This window comes from Phalacrocorax aristotelis, chromosome 2 (assembly GCF_949628215.1).
Source record: "Phalacrocorax aristotelis chromosome 2, bGulAri2.1, whole genome shotgun sequence".
In the NCBI taxonomy this organism is placed as follows: domain Eukaryota; kingdom Metazoa; phylum Chordata; class Aves; order Suliformes; family Phalacrocoracidae; genus Phalacrocorax; species Phalacrocorax aristotelis.
In genome coordinates this window covers 132,504,640-132,523,404 of record NC_134277.1, presented here as the reverse complement: position 1 = coordinate 132,523,404, position 18,765 = coordinate 132,504,640, and the positions used below count along the sequence as shown (strand labels likewise).

At 39.2% G+C, this 18,765-nt stretch overlaps 1 protein-coding gene and 1 long non-coding RNA gene across 3 annotated transcripts in view; one reads left to right on the top strand and one right to left on the bottom strand.

Moving 5' to 3' along the window:
- KCNB2 (potassium voltage-gated channel subfamily B member 2) overlaps positions 1-18,765 on the bottom strand; it is a 208,313-nt gene that overhangs the window by 170,033 nt on the left and 19,515 nt on the right. For both annotated transcript variants that reach the window (XM_075085237.1, XM_075085236.1), the window contains exon 2: positions 14,477-15,162. In XM_075085237.1, coding sequence (XP_074941338.1) covers positions 14,477-15,055 — 579 coding nt within the window. In that variant the 5' untranslated portion in view covers positions 15,056-15,162. The remainder of the gene's footprint in view (positions 1-14,476; positions 15,163-18,765) is intronic.
- LOC142053487 (uncharacterized) lies at positions 860-13,971 on the top strand. Its single transcript, XR_012659237.1, has 4 exons — positions 860-1,259; positions 10,488-10,680; positions 11,594-11,859; positions 12,746-13,971. It is a non-coding gene; the product is annotated as an uncharacterized LOC142053487 (long non-coding RNA).

The following is an 18,765-nucleotide window of genomic DNA, read 5'->3' as shown; positions in this document are numbered from 1 at the left end:
TGGAAGGGGAAGAAAAGACTGCTTTTGCTGTTCAGACACAACCTGGCTCTGTGTTTTATGCCTTAATTGTGATCTATTATCTCACTCCCATTTTTTTAGAGTACTGTAAATCTCCTTTAACAGCAACTGCATTTCAAAATAGCACTCTTAAGCCTAGGAAATCTACCTTATCTGTGACAACTCACCAAACAATGAATGCCAAAGTATTTGACATCATTGAATAAATTTATCAGGGTTTTTCGTTCACTGAAAAATGTATCTGCTTTTTTTCTTACATGCTAGATCAATGTTACAGCAGTGCACGCCAGAGTCAATGGGTGTTTGCCTTTCTCCTGTAAACACCTCAGGAGACTTAGGTGAATATCCCTCTGGAGGGGAGCTTCACTTCAGAGAAGCTTTAAAACAACAGTTACAGTAATATTAAAAACACATATTTTAGCAAAAACAGTAAAAATATTGTGAGATTCTTCTATATGGACCTTAAGAAAATGGAAAGACAGCACTGTGGGTTTTTGCTTGACTCCTTTCTGATTGACTCCTTCGTGCAGTATAATAGGGAAAAGAAAGCTGTATTTATACAGGCATGGAAAATGAAAAGGGGGAATCTAGTTAAACAACTCCATTCTTCTGAGTTTTACTTGTGTACCTTTGTGCAGGTTCAGTGTCATTTCTGTGCCCGTAAGTGCTATTTGCTTTTGACAGAGTAGTGGAGGAAGTGCGGGAGAGAACTCTTTCTTCCATCCATTGTCACCTAGTTAGAACAAGGAACAATTACCGTGTGTACTCCTGTAGGCAAACGGATCTGCCACAGGGATCCCCTGGTTAGCGTACGCCTTTGAAGCACTGCTCTACCTGGCAGGACCACTCTTGAGTTCAGCCTAGTTCCTGAGAGATAACACTCCCTTTCACATAACTCGAATAGGGGGAAAGGTTCAGAGCTTTTGAAGGTTCCTTCCCATCTTCCCTTTTAAAGAGGGAAGGGGCAAAGGCATCAAACAGATTTGCGGTTGTGTCTCCTGTTTGCAGTGACTGACACGGGCTCTCCTGCAGCTTGCACGCCGACTTTCAGCCCGACTTCACAAGCAGAAGACATCTGTGCCTGCGCAGTGCCCTTTGCAGCTGCACCGTGCCTTTCCAGAGAAGCCCTGGGGGGGGATGCCTCAGTGAAAGACTGGCAGCAATAAAACCCTACTAGCAACTGTGCTCTGTTAACCATTTCTCTGTCGCACACAGCCTCCTTCTCAGGAACACAGGCTTAGGTAAGTGTTGGGTTTTGGTTTTAAATTAAAATAGGGAGGAAACAGAGGATGTTGGAGTTATAAATGCTGAAATTACATTAATGTGAACGTGGTTTTGCAATGTATCAGACACGTTATCAGGGATTCAATGCAGTAATGTATATTTCCAAGATTAGGCTTATGCTTTCAATTTCATACCCCCTTAAACTAAAAAAAATTATTTTCAAATAATGACAAAAATCAGTCTGAGAGGGAGGGACACCTGTGAGTCAGTCACACCAGCTCTCTTCAAATAAAATTAATTTGCTTTCAGAAAAGAAGAGGGAAGTATTTCAGAAGAGCTTATTCTCTGTACAGGCATTACTAACATGAGTGACACAATATTGTAATAAGACTTGTCCAGACATTCCATCACTGCTGGTGTTAACAAGTACTAAGAATGCTTCCTAAAGAGCCCATCTAACCATCATCTGTTTTCTCTATAATACATTCATCAAGCAGATTATCCTTCAGTCCAAGATCTCTCATCGCCGGTTAGCTACTCTAGTTAAAAGACTCTCTCTTCAACATACTTCCTTAATCCAGAACTACACATACAAGTATATAACAAACTGCATTGATTCTTCCTGAATTCAACAGACTGAAGAAGCTACTGAAAAACTAAGAGGACTTATTCATCATTTCACTGTTATTGCAGCAGCTATGGCATTTTGGGTTAATTTTCCATACAGACGGAAATTAATTTTCATTCTAAACAGAATGAAATCTGTGCCTCACCAACCTCACCATCGAGCAGCAGAATATATCAACCTACAGTTCAGATTGCAATAAACTAGTACCAGGTTCACTGAAGCGTGTATAAGGATTGTCCTGAGGGTCAAATATTGGCTAGCAAAAGTACTTATAAAATACAGTATTTACTATAAGAAACTAAATGCAACTAGCAATTAAGAAATTTCTCCTATCTGTACGTCTGTGATACTGGACTGAATTTTCCCACTTAAAAATGGCCAAACATAACCATAACAAATGTGATTGATTTGACCATTGGAGTGGGCTTCAGGCTGATTGACATTTGTTACAGATTTTTTTTTTTTAGCAAAACAAGTTGTTTTATATTAAAACTATCTTTTTCTTTTTCTTTCTTTCTTTCTTTTCTTTCTTTCTTTCTTTCTTTCTTTCTTTCTTTCTTTCTTTCTTTCTTTCTTTCTTTCTTTCTTTCTTTCTTTCTTTCTTTCTTTCTTTCTTTCTTTCTTTCTCTCTCTTTCTTTCTTTCTTTCTCTCTTTCTCTCTTTCTCTCTTTCTCTCTTTCTTTCTCTCTTTCTCTCTTTCTCTCTTTCTTTCTTTCTTTCTCTCTTTCTTTCTTTCTCTCTTTCTTTCTTTCTTTCTCTCTCTCTTTCTCTCTCTCTTTCTTTCTTTCTTTCTCTCTTTCTTTCTTTCTCTCTTTCTTTCTCTCTTTCTCTCTTTCTTTCTCTCTTTCTTTCTTTCTTTCTTTCTTTCTCTCTTTCTTTCTTTCTCTCTTTCTTTCTCTCTTTCTCTCTTTCTTTCTCTCTTATCTACTGTTTTTTCCAGAACTTCACATCTTCATTTTCTTCTCTGGGTGAGATACCTCATTTCATTTTTCATGGTGCACCCACCTGCTCTTATAAAAATACAGTTATGAGGAAAAGCAGGAAAAGCTAAAATGGGACCAGGACACATATCCACTACTAGAGGTGGTGGAATGAAAATATTTCTGGTGAAAATGTTTCATTTCTGAGTGCTCACTAGGATGTCCTAATATTCAGCTAAGGGGACAGGGGGACTTTTTCACCAATAACTGCATCTAATCCATCCCCTAACCACTATGCCTATTAATTAACACATTAAGAGACAGGGCAAGCATTTACACCATTCTCTCTGCAGTTTCCTAACAGGCCACTCCAGTGGCCTTATAAATCTACTTACAACATTTTTTTCCTCTTTGTTTTACTATTTTGAAAAATCCACTTTTCAGTCAACTTAATAAACCTTTTAAAGACCCAGAGGAACTCTATTAGCATTCAGTTCACAGGGTTTAGCCTGTATGCCTTCTAAAATAATTGGTCAGCTGTGTGCAGCTTTGTTTCCCTTATCATTTATTGACCTTTGCCAGAATAAACAGTAGAAGCGTAGGGATTTCTTATTCTATTTCTTGTCAAAAAGAACTGGGACTTTTCTCTTTTATAATGAACTTCACTCCAGCATGAAACCACACCATACTTCGGTCTTCAACTTCAAGCCTTCATGTTTCACTTATCAAAGTAACAGAACATCGATCTAGATTTCTAATCCTGTCTGGAGAAGCATTCTCTTTCTTCCCAACACACAAGTTGCTCATCAAGGTGACCCACAGGACCTTCAACCTCATGGCTTACCTCCTGAGGAACCAGCTCTCTCATGGACCTGATGCCACTCTCCCGGTCTCAGCTAAACACCGTTCAACACAGCAAATTGCACTGCACAGACCTGCAGTTAGGTAACAGAATGTAAAATGACATAGAAAATCTTGAATCATAAGATTAAAAAAAAAAATTATGACCGTCATATGCAGGTCATGGGCCAAAGGAAAGGCATGAGAAGCCACCTGTGCGCAGTGTGAAGAGTTATTAAGCGTTCTGCCAGGACACGGGAAAACTGTAGAAGCATCTCAAAATGACTCCAAGCTTTTGGTCCCCATTTTGGATTCAAGAGCATGGCCTACCCATCCCCAGAGCTTTAAGTGGGTTTCTAGCCATCTGAGTTGGAGATGCAGAAGTGGCTAGTTATAATTCCTGCCACGGTATTGCAAGTGTTCACCATTCTTGCAATTACCTTATGTACTGCCAGTAAAGAGACTAAACGGTACCATACTGGCCTGAAGGGCTGCTAAGTACAGGACAGACTTCTGATCAGACACAGCTCGAACTTACAGCCTCAGCCCTAAATAACGTCTAAGTCATTTGTCCCTCCTGCCTGAATTCTAAAAAAGGAAGGCTGTAGGGTTCAGTCAAACAGGACTAGCCATATACCTATGTAGTCTTTTCATATTAGATGTTTTGCCTTTTTGTGGTGAATGCTGGTGGGAATGGTCTAAAGCGCTTTGAAGTCAATGCCAGTGTTTCGACAGAATTCAGGAGGATTAGACAAGTTTTCCTGTGCTATAATCTCACAAAATGCATTTGCATACGTACATAGACCACAGACCAAGATACTTTTGGAACAGTTTTTTTAAACGGCATTTAACTTCACAAAAGAATTTATATCAAAATTTTTAAAAGATAATGTACAAAAATATAAAGGCTTTGTGAAAATAATAGAAATGGAAATGAGTTCACAGTTCTTCTCAGAACAAGCCTGTAACACTTTTAGATGATCTCTTGCGGCCTGCAAAAGAACTACCTTAGCTACTTTAATTTTTCAATATCCACTGTTCTCCAGACAAACCTCCCCCAAAGCCAAACACAATGGTAGATGTTTCAGTAAAGCGGAACAGACATGTCACCCAAGGAGCCTTCAGTAAGCAATCCAAAAGGAGATTACAGTGCTTGGGAAAAAAAAACAACTATGTGAACATGAGTTTGTAAACAAAACTTGATGCCATTGTTGTCTGCCACAGGAACCTGACTGGCTGAAGAAGTATAAAGAACAGGACCATCTTAGGAGTTCACCAAAAATACCATCTCTAACAATGTATTAAATCAAGGCAAGCTGGACTGTCCCAAAGCATGCCAGCAGCCACCCCTTCCAATGGGGCATGCTGCAAGTGGCCAGTGACACCCGAAACTGTCACTGCAGCTTGGCTGTCCTTGGGATAGCTCTGGCGTGTGCCATAGCTGAGCTATTTAAAGCAACGTCTAACCCTTGCGGTTGCATCAGGAGGGACCCAATGAAAGATAAGCGAAGACACTGAACTCCAGATAACAAAAGTGCCTTCTGCAGTGAAGCTAGCTCATTACACCCTTGGGAAAAAAAGAAAAAAAGATCTCCCTTTAAGAGCCGTTTTGCAAAGAACTTTGCTCCTGTTGGACTTTTATTTGACTTGCCTTTTCGAGGCTAGAACAGAAAAGCTTAGATAATCCTACAGGTTTTTTTAGTAGTCCAGTGAAGTGCCAGTTTTTAGGCAGGAGCTTAGGGGAACACAATACCATTTTCCACAAGCAGCAGGCATAAAAGTTTCTCAGTGAGGAATGAACCTGAGCCTCAGAGTTCAGGTAAGACTCACTCAACCTCAGGAGTTCTCCTTGTCATTCAGATAAAAATTTCTTCAGACTTCAGGTTTGCATCCTGTTTTCTGGCTCCTGCCTTTGCCTACATTTTAGAAGAAATCCTGTATGAATATTTATAACAAGTCGCCACAAGATGACTTGAAAATTCAGCAAATACAGTTCAGGCAGTTTGTAGGTGCTTAAGTACCAAGAGAAAACCACTGCTCTGATTGCCTCCACCATCTCACACATTTTCTCATTGTGCAATATTATGAGTTAAAGAAAAAGGCTTGTCCGTCAATATTACATATACTGACATGTAGGATATGCATGTCTAAAAACTCCAACAAAACCAAATACACTTTTTTTGGAAATAAGGGCTAGCTTGTTAATACGTAGACTTAATGGTTGCAGTGTCTAAGTATGCTTTTGAAAGACAACTTTCCCCTTTCCACTGTTGCTCCTAAACACTAGAGGCCCTGTCTCAGGTATGGTATGTGGAGTACAGGTGTTCACTCACTCGCAATGCCACAACGTTCACGTGGAAATGATACTGTACACTTAACCAAACAACTTCAAAAGTAGGGCTGTTGTCTGGGTCCCAAACGGTGCAAATCAAACACACTTAAATGGAAATACACTTACTTAATCCACCTGAAAACCTGGCCTTATTGCACGCCTCCCCAAAGAGAGAGTTACCAAGGCATGTAAAGAGCAGACTGTGGTGACTTAATAAAAAGACTCTGCTGGGATACTTTTTTGATCTCAGTCACTTTTAAACAGCCGTTCCAGTGTCACATGCTTGTTTTCAGTATTACCTCAAAGGACATGGGGTTCAGTGCTACGCGTCAAATATTCACATATCTTCATCAAATAGAAAACTCATGAGTCCGGCATACGTCATAATAAATACCATGGGCTTTTTCTGAAATAAGTAACATGAAGAACTCTCTTTGGCTTCCTGGTCACTTGGGAGCAGTTTTTAGCTCTTCTACATCTTGCAACGAAATCAGAGACTCAAACAGAAAAAAAATCACATAGATTTGTTATGTTCTCAGCTTTATAAAAGCAAGACAGAGACTGTTCATCCAGACAGTAAGTGCAGCCCTTGCTTCCAACAGATTTGGTCTGGATAATCCTTCAAATAACATCACCTTCACATCATTTAATTTATTAGTGTAGCTCCCTGACATCTGATTGTTTCCAAATATCTTACATGAGAGAAGACCATGCGCTGGCAGCTGCTTATGAAAACATGGAACGGAAATGCAACATTTCTAGGACATATGATCTGCCTCTGGGTGAAGGGAAAGGCACAACACCCTGATCTGTTCACTCAGGCATAACACAGCTTAAGTGACATGTCACAGCTGAAAATCCAGCTCGTGAGATGCCTCTGATGTTACTGAGGGGCATGCCGTAATGCACAAAACATTACCATGCTAACCAGAAATACTGCAGTACATATTTAAGCAGTATATGCAATTGATGCTGGTCTATACTCAAATTATGGTAATAGCTATAAAAAAAAGGATATGAGCAGTGGTAAAAAAAAGCAGCCATTGTAGAGCTAAATTGCTCTCCTAACTTAAGAAGGACACATGGGGCTGGGGTAAATTGGAATAATGCTCTCTAGCCATTATGGCAAAGGATAGCTGTTCTCATGCAGATTGTACCTGCTGGTAATTCAATGTAATCTCATATATTCTAAATCCTAGCACGTTTCTCTGTGCAAAAGCCACTGTGAGATTCTGTGGACTGGGTCACAAGTGCAGGCATACTCTAGTCATTACTTTAAAGCTTGGTTTTGCAAAATGTTACCGATTAGATCTTATTTCCAAATACAAAGAATGAATGTCCCCAATTTTAAAAATAATTATTCTTGCCTTTTCCCCCTTTAACAAGACTCATCATGACTCCTCTTTAATTTTCCTTAATGTATCCATAAAACCAGAGCCAGTGAAGCCCCTTCTCACAGCTGCAGGAAGGAAAGATCCCTTCCCTCTGATCATACAATGAACGGGGATATTCCCTGGTGCCAGTGCTTGAAGCCAGCTGAATATGACTCACTGCATCTTTGGCCCTGGCACTGCTTCCAAAATGTAAGCATCTGATTTACTAAGAATTAAGTGTCAATAATAAACAGGTCAGTTCAAAGGACGTTTTACTCATTTTATTCCAATAGTAGTTTCTAGTAAGTTCTTTTAATAAGTTTACAGCAAGACCTTTCAGCACACCACAGATAAAATCTCAGGGCTGGAGGGAACCCATATGGAACTGAGGTATTAAACACCTCTGAAGCAAGACAGATCAGATGGTAGCTCTATTCCCGTGATACTTAGGCTGACAAAAAATGCTGAATCATGGGTTACATGATACTTCATATAAGAAGTATAAAGAAGGTAAATAATCTTTTAATGACCAACTCAGCAGTGAGCATACACAAGCTCTTAAAACAAAATCAATTAACTACTGCCACTCTACTGTGTTCCTTGATATAATATCTATCGAAAAAACAATATATTCACTTATCTTTCAAGACATTAAAACACTTTAGTTATTAAATATGAATGACTAGGATCAAATATAATCTCTTTGTCTTAAAGTCACATTGACTGACTTTATCGTCTGGCACAAAAAATAACTTCACCTTAAAAGCAAAGAGTGCTAATAAGTGTCCTGGCCAGAAACAATGGTGAGATCAAGATACATATTTATTACCAGAGTCCATCCTCTGTGCTCTACCGTAACTTAGTTTCAGCAGCCATTTGTCTTTAAAATATTTGGAGTGACAATGCAAACTATAACATTCCTGGTAGTACATTCAGATAAAAGCTCATAACAGTATTCCCCCCAAAACAAGTTGAAACCAGAGGTCAAACAGAAGTTCAACCCACACATCAGCTAGAAAACACCATTTATCTTCACTGAATGTTATCATGCTCTGAGGTATACTATATGCAATACAAAAACTTGTGGGAATTAAAATAGTACAAAAGCCATTCCTCACACTTTAAAAAAGACAGTCTTAATTCTCTGTCATCTTCATCCTTGGTCTACAGTTAGATGGGAAAACATGTAGAATATAAGCTTTTGAATGGAAAAACATTAACAAAAACAGGATAACACAGAGTGTTTAGTAAACCTAAAGTGAGAAGAGGACATAAGCAAGAAAAGTGTTTTGTTTATATAACATAACAAAGGATGTAAACGTAAGAAAAAGTATTTCTCTCACTTGAACATATTCATATTCTTAGTGCAAACATACAGCTGTTGACTCTTGCTAGATGTGATAGCTTCTTCACAATACAACCAACCAGCTAAAAGTTTTCCTGAAGTCCTTTGAGCATATATGATGTGAACTTTGACCCAATGGTAGTGTACCATTAATTAGGGTTTACCCCTGAGTGAACACTGTGTGACAACCTAGGAGATAATTTATAAGGCCTGCAAAGGAATATTGAAATGTCTTATATGACACTTAACTCTCTTCTGAAGTCATGCATAATGACTCTGTTAACTTGCACTTACTCCAAGACCACTTTTAAGTTCCTCTACAAAGTCTAAATAGGCATGAGAGTCAGTGTGAATTAATACATAAAACAGACTTACAGAAAATAAGAATCGGGCCCCTAACATATGATAGGTGTGTCCTCTCTTGGCAAGTCATTGTAGCAAGCCTACCCATAATGCACCTGGTAGCTAAATACGTATCATTGGACTGAATTTACTCTTTCATGCTTCCTTTTTTTTCCCAAAGGAATTTTTTTCACCTAGGGTATTAGTTACTGAATGCAGCACACAAACTCCTCATGATTTCCAGTCAGGTTTGGGATAATTATGCCTTCTGTAATCCACAATCCACTAGTTAGCTGATAAATTAATGTGCTTTCCACAGAAGGGGAATACTCATGTTACAGTCAGTAATGCAAAGAAAAAAAAAAAAAAAAAGGGGGGAAAAAAAACCAAGAAAAAAGAAATCATCAAAATAAAATAAAAATAAATGAGCCATGCAGTGAGACAAACAGAATTGACAGAGAACACTTGCAACCCCACCAGGTTTCACATAACTTTAAAGAAGATAAAGCCCATGCTGCAGAGCCACAAAGGCCAATATTTTACCCTTCTGTGTATGTACATCAACAGGGTTTATGCAAAAAATCAAGGACAGAGTGTGACTGACTAGTAATGTTTTTAATAATTTAACTTATTTATACTACCTTTTATACTTGGTCAGTTAATATTCACACTGAGCTTTAAGGAAATATTCATGTGAGAATGACTTGCATAAGAGAGACCTGTAGAATCAATCTCAAGCAATTACTCTCCATTTGTATCCAAAGGGCCAACCTGTGATATAAAGCACCAAATGGTAAATCTGAGTGATATTTACTAATAATGTTACCGTAAGGTATTTAGAATACTCTTGCAAATGAAAGTTGATTGAGTCAGTACCTAGGCAGACATAGGCTCTCCATTTCTCCTAGATATTCCACTTATTTCTGACCTCATTCACTCTATATTTATATTAGATCATCTGCACTAGAAACATTCCATATTTATTTAGGATTTAGTCCAAATAGTTTCATCAGTATAAAACAAGTGTGAGAAAAGAACCAGGCTCTTGGATTCTATAAACAAGAATGAAAGGAAGAGCTCCTGCATTAACACTTTGAAAGAAACATTGAATTTATGGGTTCATTTCATTCACAGTCATTCCAAAGTAAGGCTTCTCTGATTTTAAGTGCACTGCACAGAACGTTACGTAGATGTAGATAAAAAGGCATCAGCTCAGCTAGGTTCGTTCTTAACAACCCAGTTCAGCAAGGTGCTGACCTGTAAGCACCTAGCACATCTAGCTGCAGTCAGTTCACATCCACTGAAATCAATGCTCATTCTGGTGTCTGCCGAAGACTTTCATACTACTGATGGTATACTTTCATACTACTGTTCGTCAGAGATGCTACTGCTCTAAGGAAGCTCTAAGGAAGGTCCAGAAACCGTAATTAGAGGAACAAATTATGACTTTTTTTTTACTTCCCAGCCAAAAACTCCAAGATGAGACTTTTCATGAGGAAAATGGATGTACCATGACCCCACTGTGGAGAAGGTCTATTCTGCTTCAGACCTCTTTGCCATGAAGTTTCAAACTATGTTTTTGTTTTGGTTTTGCTTCACTATGCTTTGGAAAAATAACTATTTTTCAAATGGAGTTTTCACATAACACTGGTTACACAGTAAGTATAATTAAATGCCTGGTCTAAAACCTCAGGTGTTACTCTAGAATCAAATAATGTCAGACTCTGGTGAGACTCTGGCTTGGGGACCAGGCTTTGGGACTTCTCTGGGATGTAGAATACACAAAATACCCATTCTTCCTAATTCCCAGCACTGCTTCTCATTTCATATCACTGTGCATGTCTGAAATGGACAAACTTTTGGAGGTCTTTGACTTTATCCTACTTAAAAAGTTTATGAATGAGAACACGGGAAAATGGAGGCAAATCCTGTATTCTTCAGTTCAAATCTCTACTGAATTCGCAGAGAGCTTTGCTGAGGTGAGGACTGAGCAAGAACTGCTGTGCCTAGAAGATATTAATTGGTGACCAAGATGAGGTGCACACCTGCATTTGCTAAAATTATAAAAACTCACATAGAAAAGTGTGCCTGTATTGTGCAACAGTATTTGACCTATAGTATTAGCTAACCATAGATTTCATTTCTTGCCACACATACTTTTTGCTCTCTCTTTATTGTCACAGAACATGTAAAATACCTGCTGTTCATACACTGTCACCTTGTTGTGTCTCACCTTGCTGTAAGTGAAGCCAATGGCACACCATCGTTGACCTCAGAAGGAGCAGGATTTGTCCTGAGATGCCTAATCCAAAGTGGGACTCCCCCTTAATTCAATAAGCTTTGGATCAGACCTAGAAGGCATCTTAGCAGAATCAAGAAGTGGTAAGACATAGCCATGTACCGAAACCACACCTGAGTGTTTATCTCACATTCCTAATCTTTTACGTGAAAGGGATTAAAAAGCAAGCTGTTCCTGTCAACTGCTTGGGTGCTACGCAGGATCTGAATGATAGAACAGGCATTTGTAGGATAGCTATGCACATTGACATGGTTTTTCATCTCTTTCTATAGAAGTTCAAAAGAAAGCAAATATTTGAATTCGAAGCTTCACAGTAAGACTTCCTCATTTGGCTCCCAACTTTCCACTCTCAGAATCCCACCATTCTTTCCATTCCTACCGAAGAAAGAAGATGGTTCTGCCTCTTGTTTCAGGACAAACTAGCAGCTTACCATGTAACAGAACAAAAGACAAGAAATCTGAAAGTGGTGCTATCCAAACATTCAGACAGAACTTTGCCACAGAGCCTAACACAGTCTGCGATGGCTCCAGATTGTTTGTAAGTACATCCAACTGATTCCAGTATACCTTGTTTTACATGCAACTCTGCTTGCTTGCTTATGTTCCCCAAGTCTGAATGTGTTGCAGCAGTTTTTGCACTCCTTTATGTCATTCAGCCACATCTCTACAGCCACCTTGGAGATGCCAAGGGTGTATCTGACTATAATTTTGGCTCATATATATATATTTACAGACTGAGGGTCCCTAGAAAGAGAAACCTAGTGCAGGTAATATAGTGACTTCCAGCTGCTAGAATCAGAGAAATCACATCAAATGGCATTAATTTAGACGGAAGGAAATTGGAATTATGAAAACCATTTCAACACATACAGAAGTGCAATCTGAAACTCCCTAGCAAGAAAGCATAGAACTGTAACATTCAGTGAAACCAGGAGATGAGGGAAAAGGAAAACAGAAAGAAAACAAATAATTAAAGAAATGGCCACTTTCATTTGCAAATCTGAGGAGAAATCTGGCCTGAGTGGCTAAAGGGGGAATTTCTTAAAATCTCAGACTTGGCCTAGCTCCTTTCAAGCAAATCCATGGCAGGGCCCTGTCAAATCATGAGAAGAGTTTGGTCAATGGCAAGGACTCATGCAAGTTTAACTGTCCTATATTTCTGCATTTATCCACCAAGCAAAAGAATGATCAAATGCTAATCTGAGTCATAGGCAGAGAACCTAAGAATCCGTGTTTTAGTTTCATCATATTAATCTGGTCCATCTTGCTGTGTTGACTCCTACCTAATCTTAGGAAAACACTAATTAAGCATGGGTGTCAAGCCCTATAGGCAGTAGCATTGTTTTCTATGTTAAAAAAGAAAATGAGAAAAGATTACACAAACACACACTCAGGTTTTCTCTCCCCTCAAATCTGTCTGCCAGGTACGGTGTGGGATGTAACTGAGGCAGTGCCTACGGCCGGGCGATCTCCCAGCTCATGCGCAGTGTGTCCCAGACACGTGGCTCCAGGAGGAGCTCCTCCCGCCTGCGTCCGGGAGGGAGAGGTCTGTTGCAGACTACATCAGTGGTATTTCAAGCCATGCAGGAGTGAGAAGCTGGTCCTTGACTTCTGCAGGCTGTGTAGCAGCTGTGTCACAAAAGTGCTGGGGGGGCTGATGGATGCTAGCTTGTACCAGGGGATCGCCGTGTGTAACACAGCCTCTCTGAACCCTTTTTGGCACAACTCAAGCCCATCTGTTTCCCCTCTGCTCCTTCTCCTGGAGAGTAACATATGGCCCAGAATATGTATCTCAGAAGCAGAAAATGTATTCATATCATTATCTGAAATGTTCTGAATGCCTTCTTTTTTCTTCTATAAGCTTTTATTCCAGTGATGAACCTTATATTCTGGCATAATAACTAATTCTTTTACAAAAGTAAGTCCTTGCTTAAACAGTTAAGCATCTCACAATGAAAAACTAAAATTAAAAAAACCAAAACAAACATAATTGTGTAGTGCACCTCAAAGCAAGAAGTTGCTATTGCAAGAAAAATCTTTGCCAGGATTCTGTTTTTTGTCCATTCCACCATCGTATTTTAATACTTACCTTAGTCCAATGGCATTGCATCCAGTAACAAATGAACAACAGAAGAAAATAGAGCCAGAGTTAAACTTAACATGAACATATAGACACTGAACATTTTCTCTCTGCGTGGTTCAAACTGGGGACAAGCATCCACAATTTTCCTCAACTAAATAGTACCTCACATCACAAATAGAACAATGAAGTTCCTCAAGAAGCAAGAAAATATTTATTTTAAATAGCAGTACCAACATCTGTGTGTAGAGTCTTGCTTCCCTAACAAGGGTCAACTTCTCCACTGTATCAGTGAGTCTTTTGCCAGTTTGCCTGTTTGAAGACAGCAGTTCTGGAACAAGGCTTCATCTGAATGTTTCCTCATTTCTGCCTGAATATATATAAAATTTACATATATATGTGTGTGTGTTTATGTGTATATATATGTATGTGTATAATATATATTTTTTATATACATATACATGCATACATACAAATATATACGTGTATGTGTGTGTGTATATATGTTTTAATATTTTAATACTTTTACACAGAACACTGACTCTCGATCACAAAAATATAGTATAAGAGAAAACATACTGCAATCCTTTCTCTATGTAAAACCATGTCAGACAGCAGTTGTTGACGCTATTCTTTGATAACCTATCCAGCACACCTTATGAGACATTGATACCACGCCTACACAATGCCTGTAATAGGACAAGTAGCAATACTGAAACGTATGTTTCTCATAACCAAATGCTTCTTTAAGAGAAAAGCAGGTAGAGTTCTCTGGCTGTATTTTCATTGAAGAGTTTAATGTGAACTCCATTAACAACCACATGGATGTTTCTGGTTATATACAACAAATGTAAAATGTAGCAGTTGCCCAAAACCAACCGAAGCCAACAGGACTCCTTCTGATTTCAGAGGGTTTTAGGACAGATTTGGGTGTATTCACTTTATGATATGTAGATTTTTAGGTTCTTCTTTTCCCTAAATATTTTAGTGAAATTTGTTGCTTCATGCATGTCAGATACATGGGTCATGAAATAATTTTCTACTGTCTTTGCGTTAAGCATATTGTTTAACCTACCTTTGCTGCCACAGATGAGTTTGGTTTCTCCAGCAAGTCCCAAAGCTTCTTCCTTTTTTCTGAGCAGCAGGTATTATCAAACTCTTCCCCTTCTCGCTCTCTCATTGTCTCCGCCTCTCTCCTCAGCTCCTCATTCATCTGTTCTTTCTTTTGATGGTATCTTGCCTGGCAGCAAGATTCTAAATATATCTCATCAATCCCCCAGTAATCAAGCTCCTGGCCAAAAGAAAGAGCACACATTTCTTCCATCATATGTAGTTTCCCTGTCCTGTAGAAATTCAAAATGGAAGTGAAAGCCCCTGGGTGTCGATCAAAAAAATATTCATTTTCATTTAGGTTATAGTCATCACATACTTCTAGTAGAGATTCATGAGTATTGCAGTCTCTGAGCTTTCCTAATCGTGTCCTTGGAAGTCTGTCCAAAGTTCTCCACAGCACTTCATGGTTGAGCCCACCGACATTTATTTTAACTCTTCGTGAGCAGGCTTTGCTCCTAATGATCTCCACTGGTTCTGGAGGCAGAGAAAGGGTAGACCTTGAAGACTTTCTGTTGATCCCTGGTGGAGCCTTCTCAGCCATTCTGAAAAGGATGCCGTTGTAACACCAGAGCCTTTCAAAGTCTCTAGCTTGGCGACTACAAATATTTGGGCAGAGTCCTCTTCAGATAGACAGCTCCATTCCTGAAGCTAAAAAAGGCAAAGAATTACAATTTTGCAATGTACAATATATTCCCCAATCACTCTCTGTCTCTCTCCTTCCACACTTTCATATGCAGATGAAAATTTAATGATGGTAATTTGCTCTCTCTACAGTGAGACTCTTTCGTGGTAGTATACAGGACCACTGGAACAACTGGAACAGCTAAGAGCAGAGCAGAGTTTAAGCAGAGTTAAAAATTCACTGGAATTTGTGCATTCATGAAAATCAACTCTGACAGTTTGTACAGAGGACTTCTTTTTCTGTTGTTTTGGGTTTTTTTAAAACCAGTTTCTGATGCAGCCATGTTAGCTTAATCTGATTACTTTCCAATTAATATGTGAGGTATTGTAGAGATAGCCATAAGGAAAAAGTGAAATGGGGCTAGCTTCCCTTTTGTTGAATAATTCAAATTTGGGAGATATGTTCTGAAACTGAATAAAACAATCAGAGCATATCAAAATCTCCTGTGAAACCAAACTGCTTCCCTTCCAACCCAAATCTTGATTTACTGTATTCTTTCATGGTCAAACTTTACTCATCAAACAATTCAATTGCCATTCTGACAAGTCAAATGTTCTAGCACTGGACACTGCTGACTTCTTTACAAATAGGTCAAAAGAATCCTAACTCTTCTGCAGCCAATTGAACAGTAATACATGTTATACAGGCAAGGACTGTGCATGCTGTTCCCTTGCTCCTCAGAAAGGCTCTCTCTGTCCCACTTGTTCACCTGTTAAGTTGCTGCATGGACATGATTGCATGACAGCAATCACCAATCTCAGTTTTAATAATCCACAAGTGCGTCCTCACTCACTATGCCTAGTGCTTCAGTGAACTCTGAAGTGCAGCTGTTCATCACCAAATTTGGAACATTGGTATCAAACAGGAAGGAAACCCACCCACCACCTCTACTATGGTCAATTATCTGACAGTGCTTAAATAATAACCTAGCAATAAAAACATGGCCCAAAGGGAAGAATATTAAGAATGCTTAGAGAAGTTTCTCTTCCAAAGTAGGAAAGTCCTCCTTAGTAACTTCCCTGAGTTGACATCTCCTCTTCCTGTTTTCTGCAAATCAACAATTCAACAGTCTGGTCTTTTTTATTTTTAAGTGAAATAACTCCAGCTTTAAAAAAGCACTTGATATGAACAAGAATTTGATCTTCTTTGCAGAGTAAGCATGAAGGTTGTGATGGGAGGAACTGTTACTTATAAATACATCAGGGGTAAACACCAGGGAGGGAGAAGACCTACTTGTACGAAAGGACCATGATGGCACAAGAACAAATGGGTACAAACTCACCATGAAAAAGGGTGAATATTTGAAAGGGAATTGGAAGATCACAAAGCTCAGATCCTCACCAGAGCAGTGAGGATCTAGAATAATCCTTTACTAAAAGTGTCACCGCAATCTGGAATAAAAATCCTTTAAACCAATGCAGTATTAAGAAGCTGGCATTCTTTATTACGGCGCCGGAAGAACGGGCGATCGTTCCACCCAACATGCATGCCACAAGTCACAACAGACAAAGCTTATATCACTCAGTTATATACATATGCATTAGATTCCCTGGAATAGTTATACACATTTGTTCACAGTGTGTTGCACGATGTAGCGGTTTCAACTGGTGTTCTGACTCTTATCTAGGTGCAGATGTCCTATGCTTTTATCTTGGTCTCAGCTGGTGTCTGCTGCTAGGTTGTTTGCACCCCTCCAGGATGTGCCGATCACACATGTGAAAATTATGTCCTTGAGTGCATTCTTGAATGAGGCCCCTTAAAACAGTTCCCCCCTTTTGAGATTTATCTATCTCATTAGAGTGATCTCAATACTTTATGCATTTTGATTCACACAGGTTTCTAATCATAGGAGTACATTGTATTAATATACAAGTTTCTAAGATTATTATAATGATAAGTAATAACTTAGTTACTTCCCTAGCTTTGTTGGTGCGACAGGGAAAAGCTTCCAGCCATCCCAAGAAAGTATTAATACCAGGAGATATCTATAAACATTTTGGTTTGGTAACTCAGAAAAATCAATTTGCCAATAATCTCCAGGGGAATTTCCTTTCCTAGTGGTCCCTTGGGGTGGTCTTTTCCTGTTCATGGGATTATTTTTTTAAAGAAATGGGGTATTTTGTTATTACAGACTTTACTATTCCAGTCATCCCCACACATACAATCAAATTTTGAAGACTAGAAATCATAGCCTCACCACCCCAGTGTGTTTCCTTGTGTCCCTTCTTTACAATTTCAGTCATTGCCTGTGGTGTAACAACGACTTGTCCTGTGGGAGTTATCAACCAACCCTCTCTGTCTGTGGTTGCTTTCAACAATGATGCCAATTGTTGGTCTATTTCACTATAGTTAGGTTTCAAACTTGGGAGCTTCACTTATTTTACTGGTACCAATGCAAGGATGCTGTGTTCAGCCACCTCTTTAGCAGGTTTATCAGCCAATCGATTACCCACGTTTACTGCAGTTTGTCTGAACTGATGTGCTTTACAATGCATTATTGCCACTTCCTTAGGTTTTTGAATATACAGTAGAAGTTGGAGAATTTCTTCCTTGTGTTTAATAGGTGATCCTTGAGCTGACAACAATCTTCTTTCTTTCCAGATAGCCCCATGTGCATGGACTATCCCAAATACATACTTTTGAATCAGGCCATACATTCACCTTTTTGCCTTCAGCTACCTTCAAGGCTTGTCTTAATGCCACTAGTTCCATCTTCTGGACTGATGTATTGACAGGTAGGGCCCCAGCCTCTATTATCTGTGTAGTTGTAACCACTGCATATCCAGCCATCCGTTTCCCACCTCGTACAAAGCTGCTACCATCTCTAAACAGCTCCAAATCAGGATTAGTTAATGGTTCATCACTTAAATCCTGTCTGCTGGAATATACGTGTTTGATGATTTGCAGACAATCATGGTGCAAGGGTTCGGAGTCCCTTAATTCTGAATTCAAAAAACACTTCTGGGTTGATTGCTGTGGTGATTTTAAGTTCCACAACATCTTGTTCCAACAAGATAACTTGATATTTGAGCATATGGCTTGGAGGCAACCAATGTCCCTCCTTTTGCTTTAAGACAGAAACCACCACATGCGGAACATACACCATGATTCTTTGTCCTATTGTTAATTTTTTAGCTTCTTGGATTAGAAGAACAGTTGCAGCTACAGCACACAAACATCCTGGCCATCCTTTACTCACATTATCCAATTGTTTAAAGAAATACCCCACAGCTCTTCTCCAGGTTCCCAGTCTCAGAGTCAGCATGCCCAAAGCAAGACATTGTCTTTCATGTGCAAATAACTCAAAAGGTTTAGAAAAATCGGGCATTCCAAATGCAGGTGCTGACATCTAAGCTTTTTTAAAGTCTTTAAAAGCTACTTGGCATTCAGGGGTCCATAGCAGGTGGTTCTCTGTTGACTACTTCAAGATTTCATAAAGGGTTTTTACCAATAGCCCATAACTGAGGATCCACAGCCTGCACCACCTGGTCATACCCAGAAACGCCCACAGCTCTCATACAGTTCTTGGTTCTGGAGTCTGGCAGATCACTTCTCTTCTGTCAGCTCCC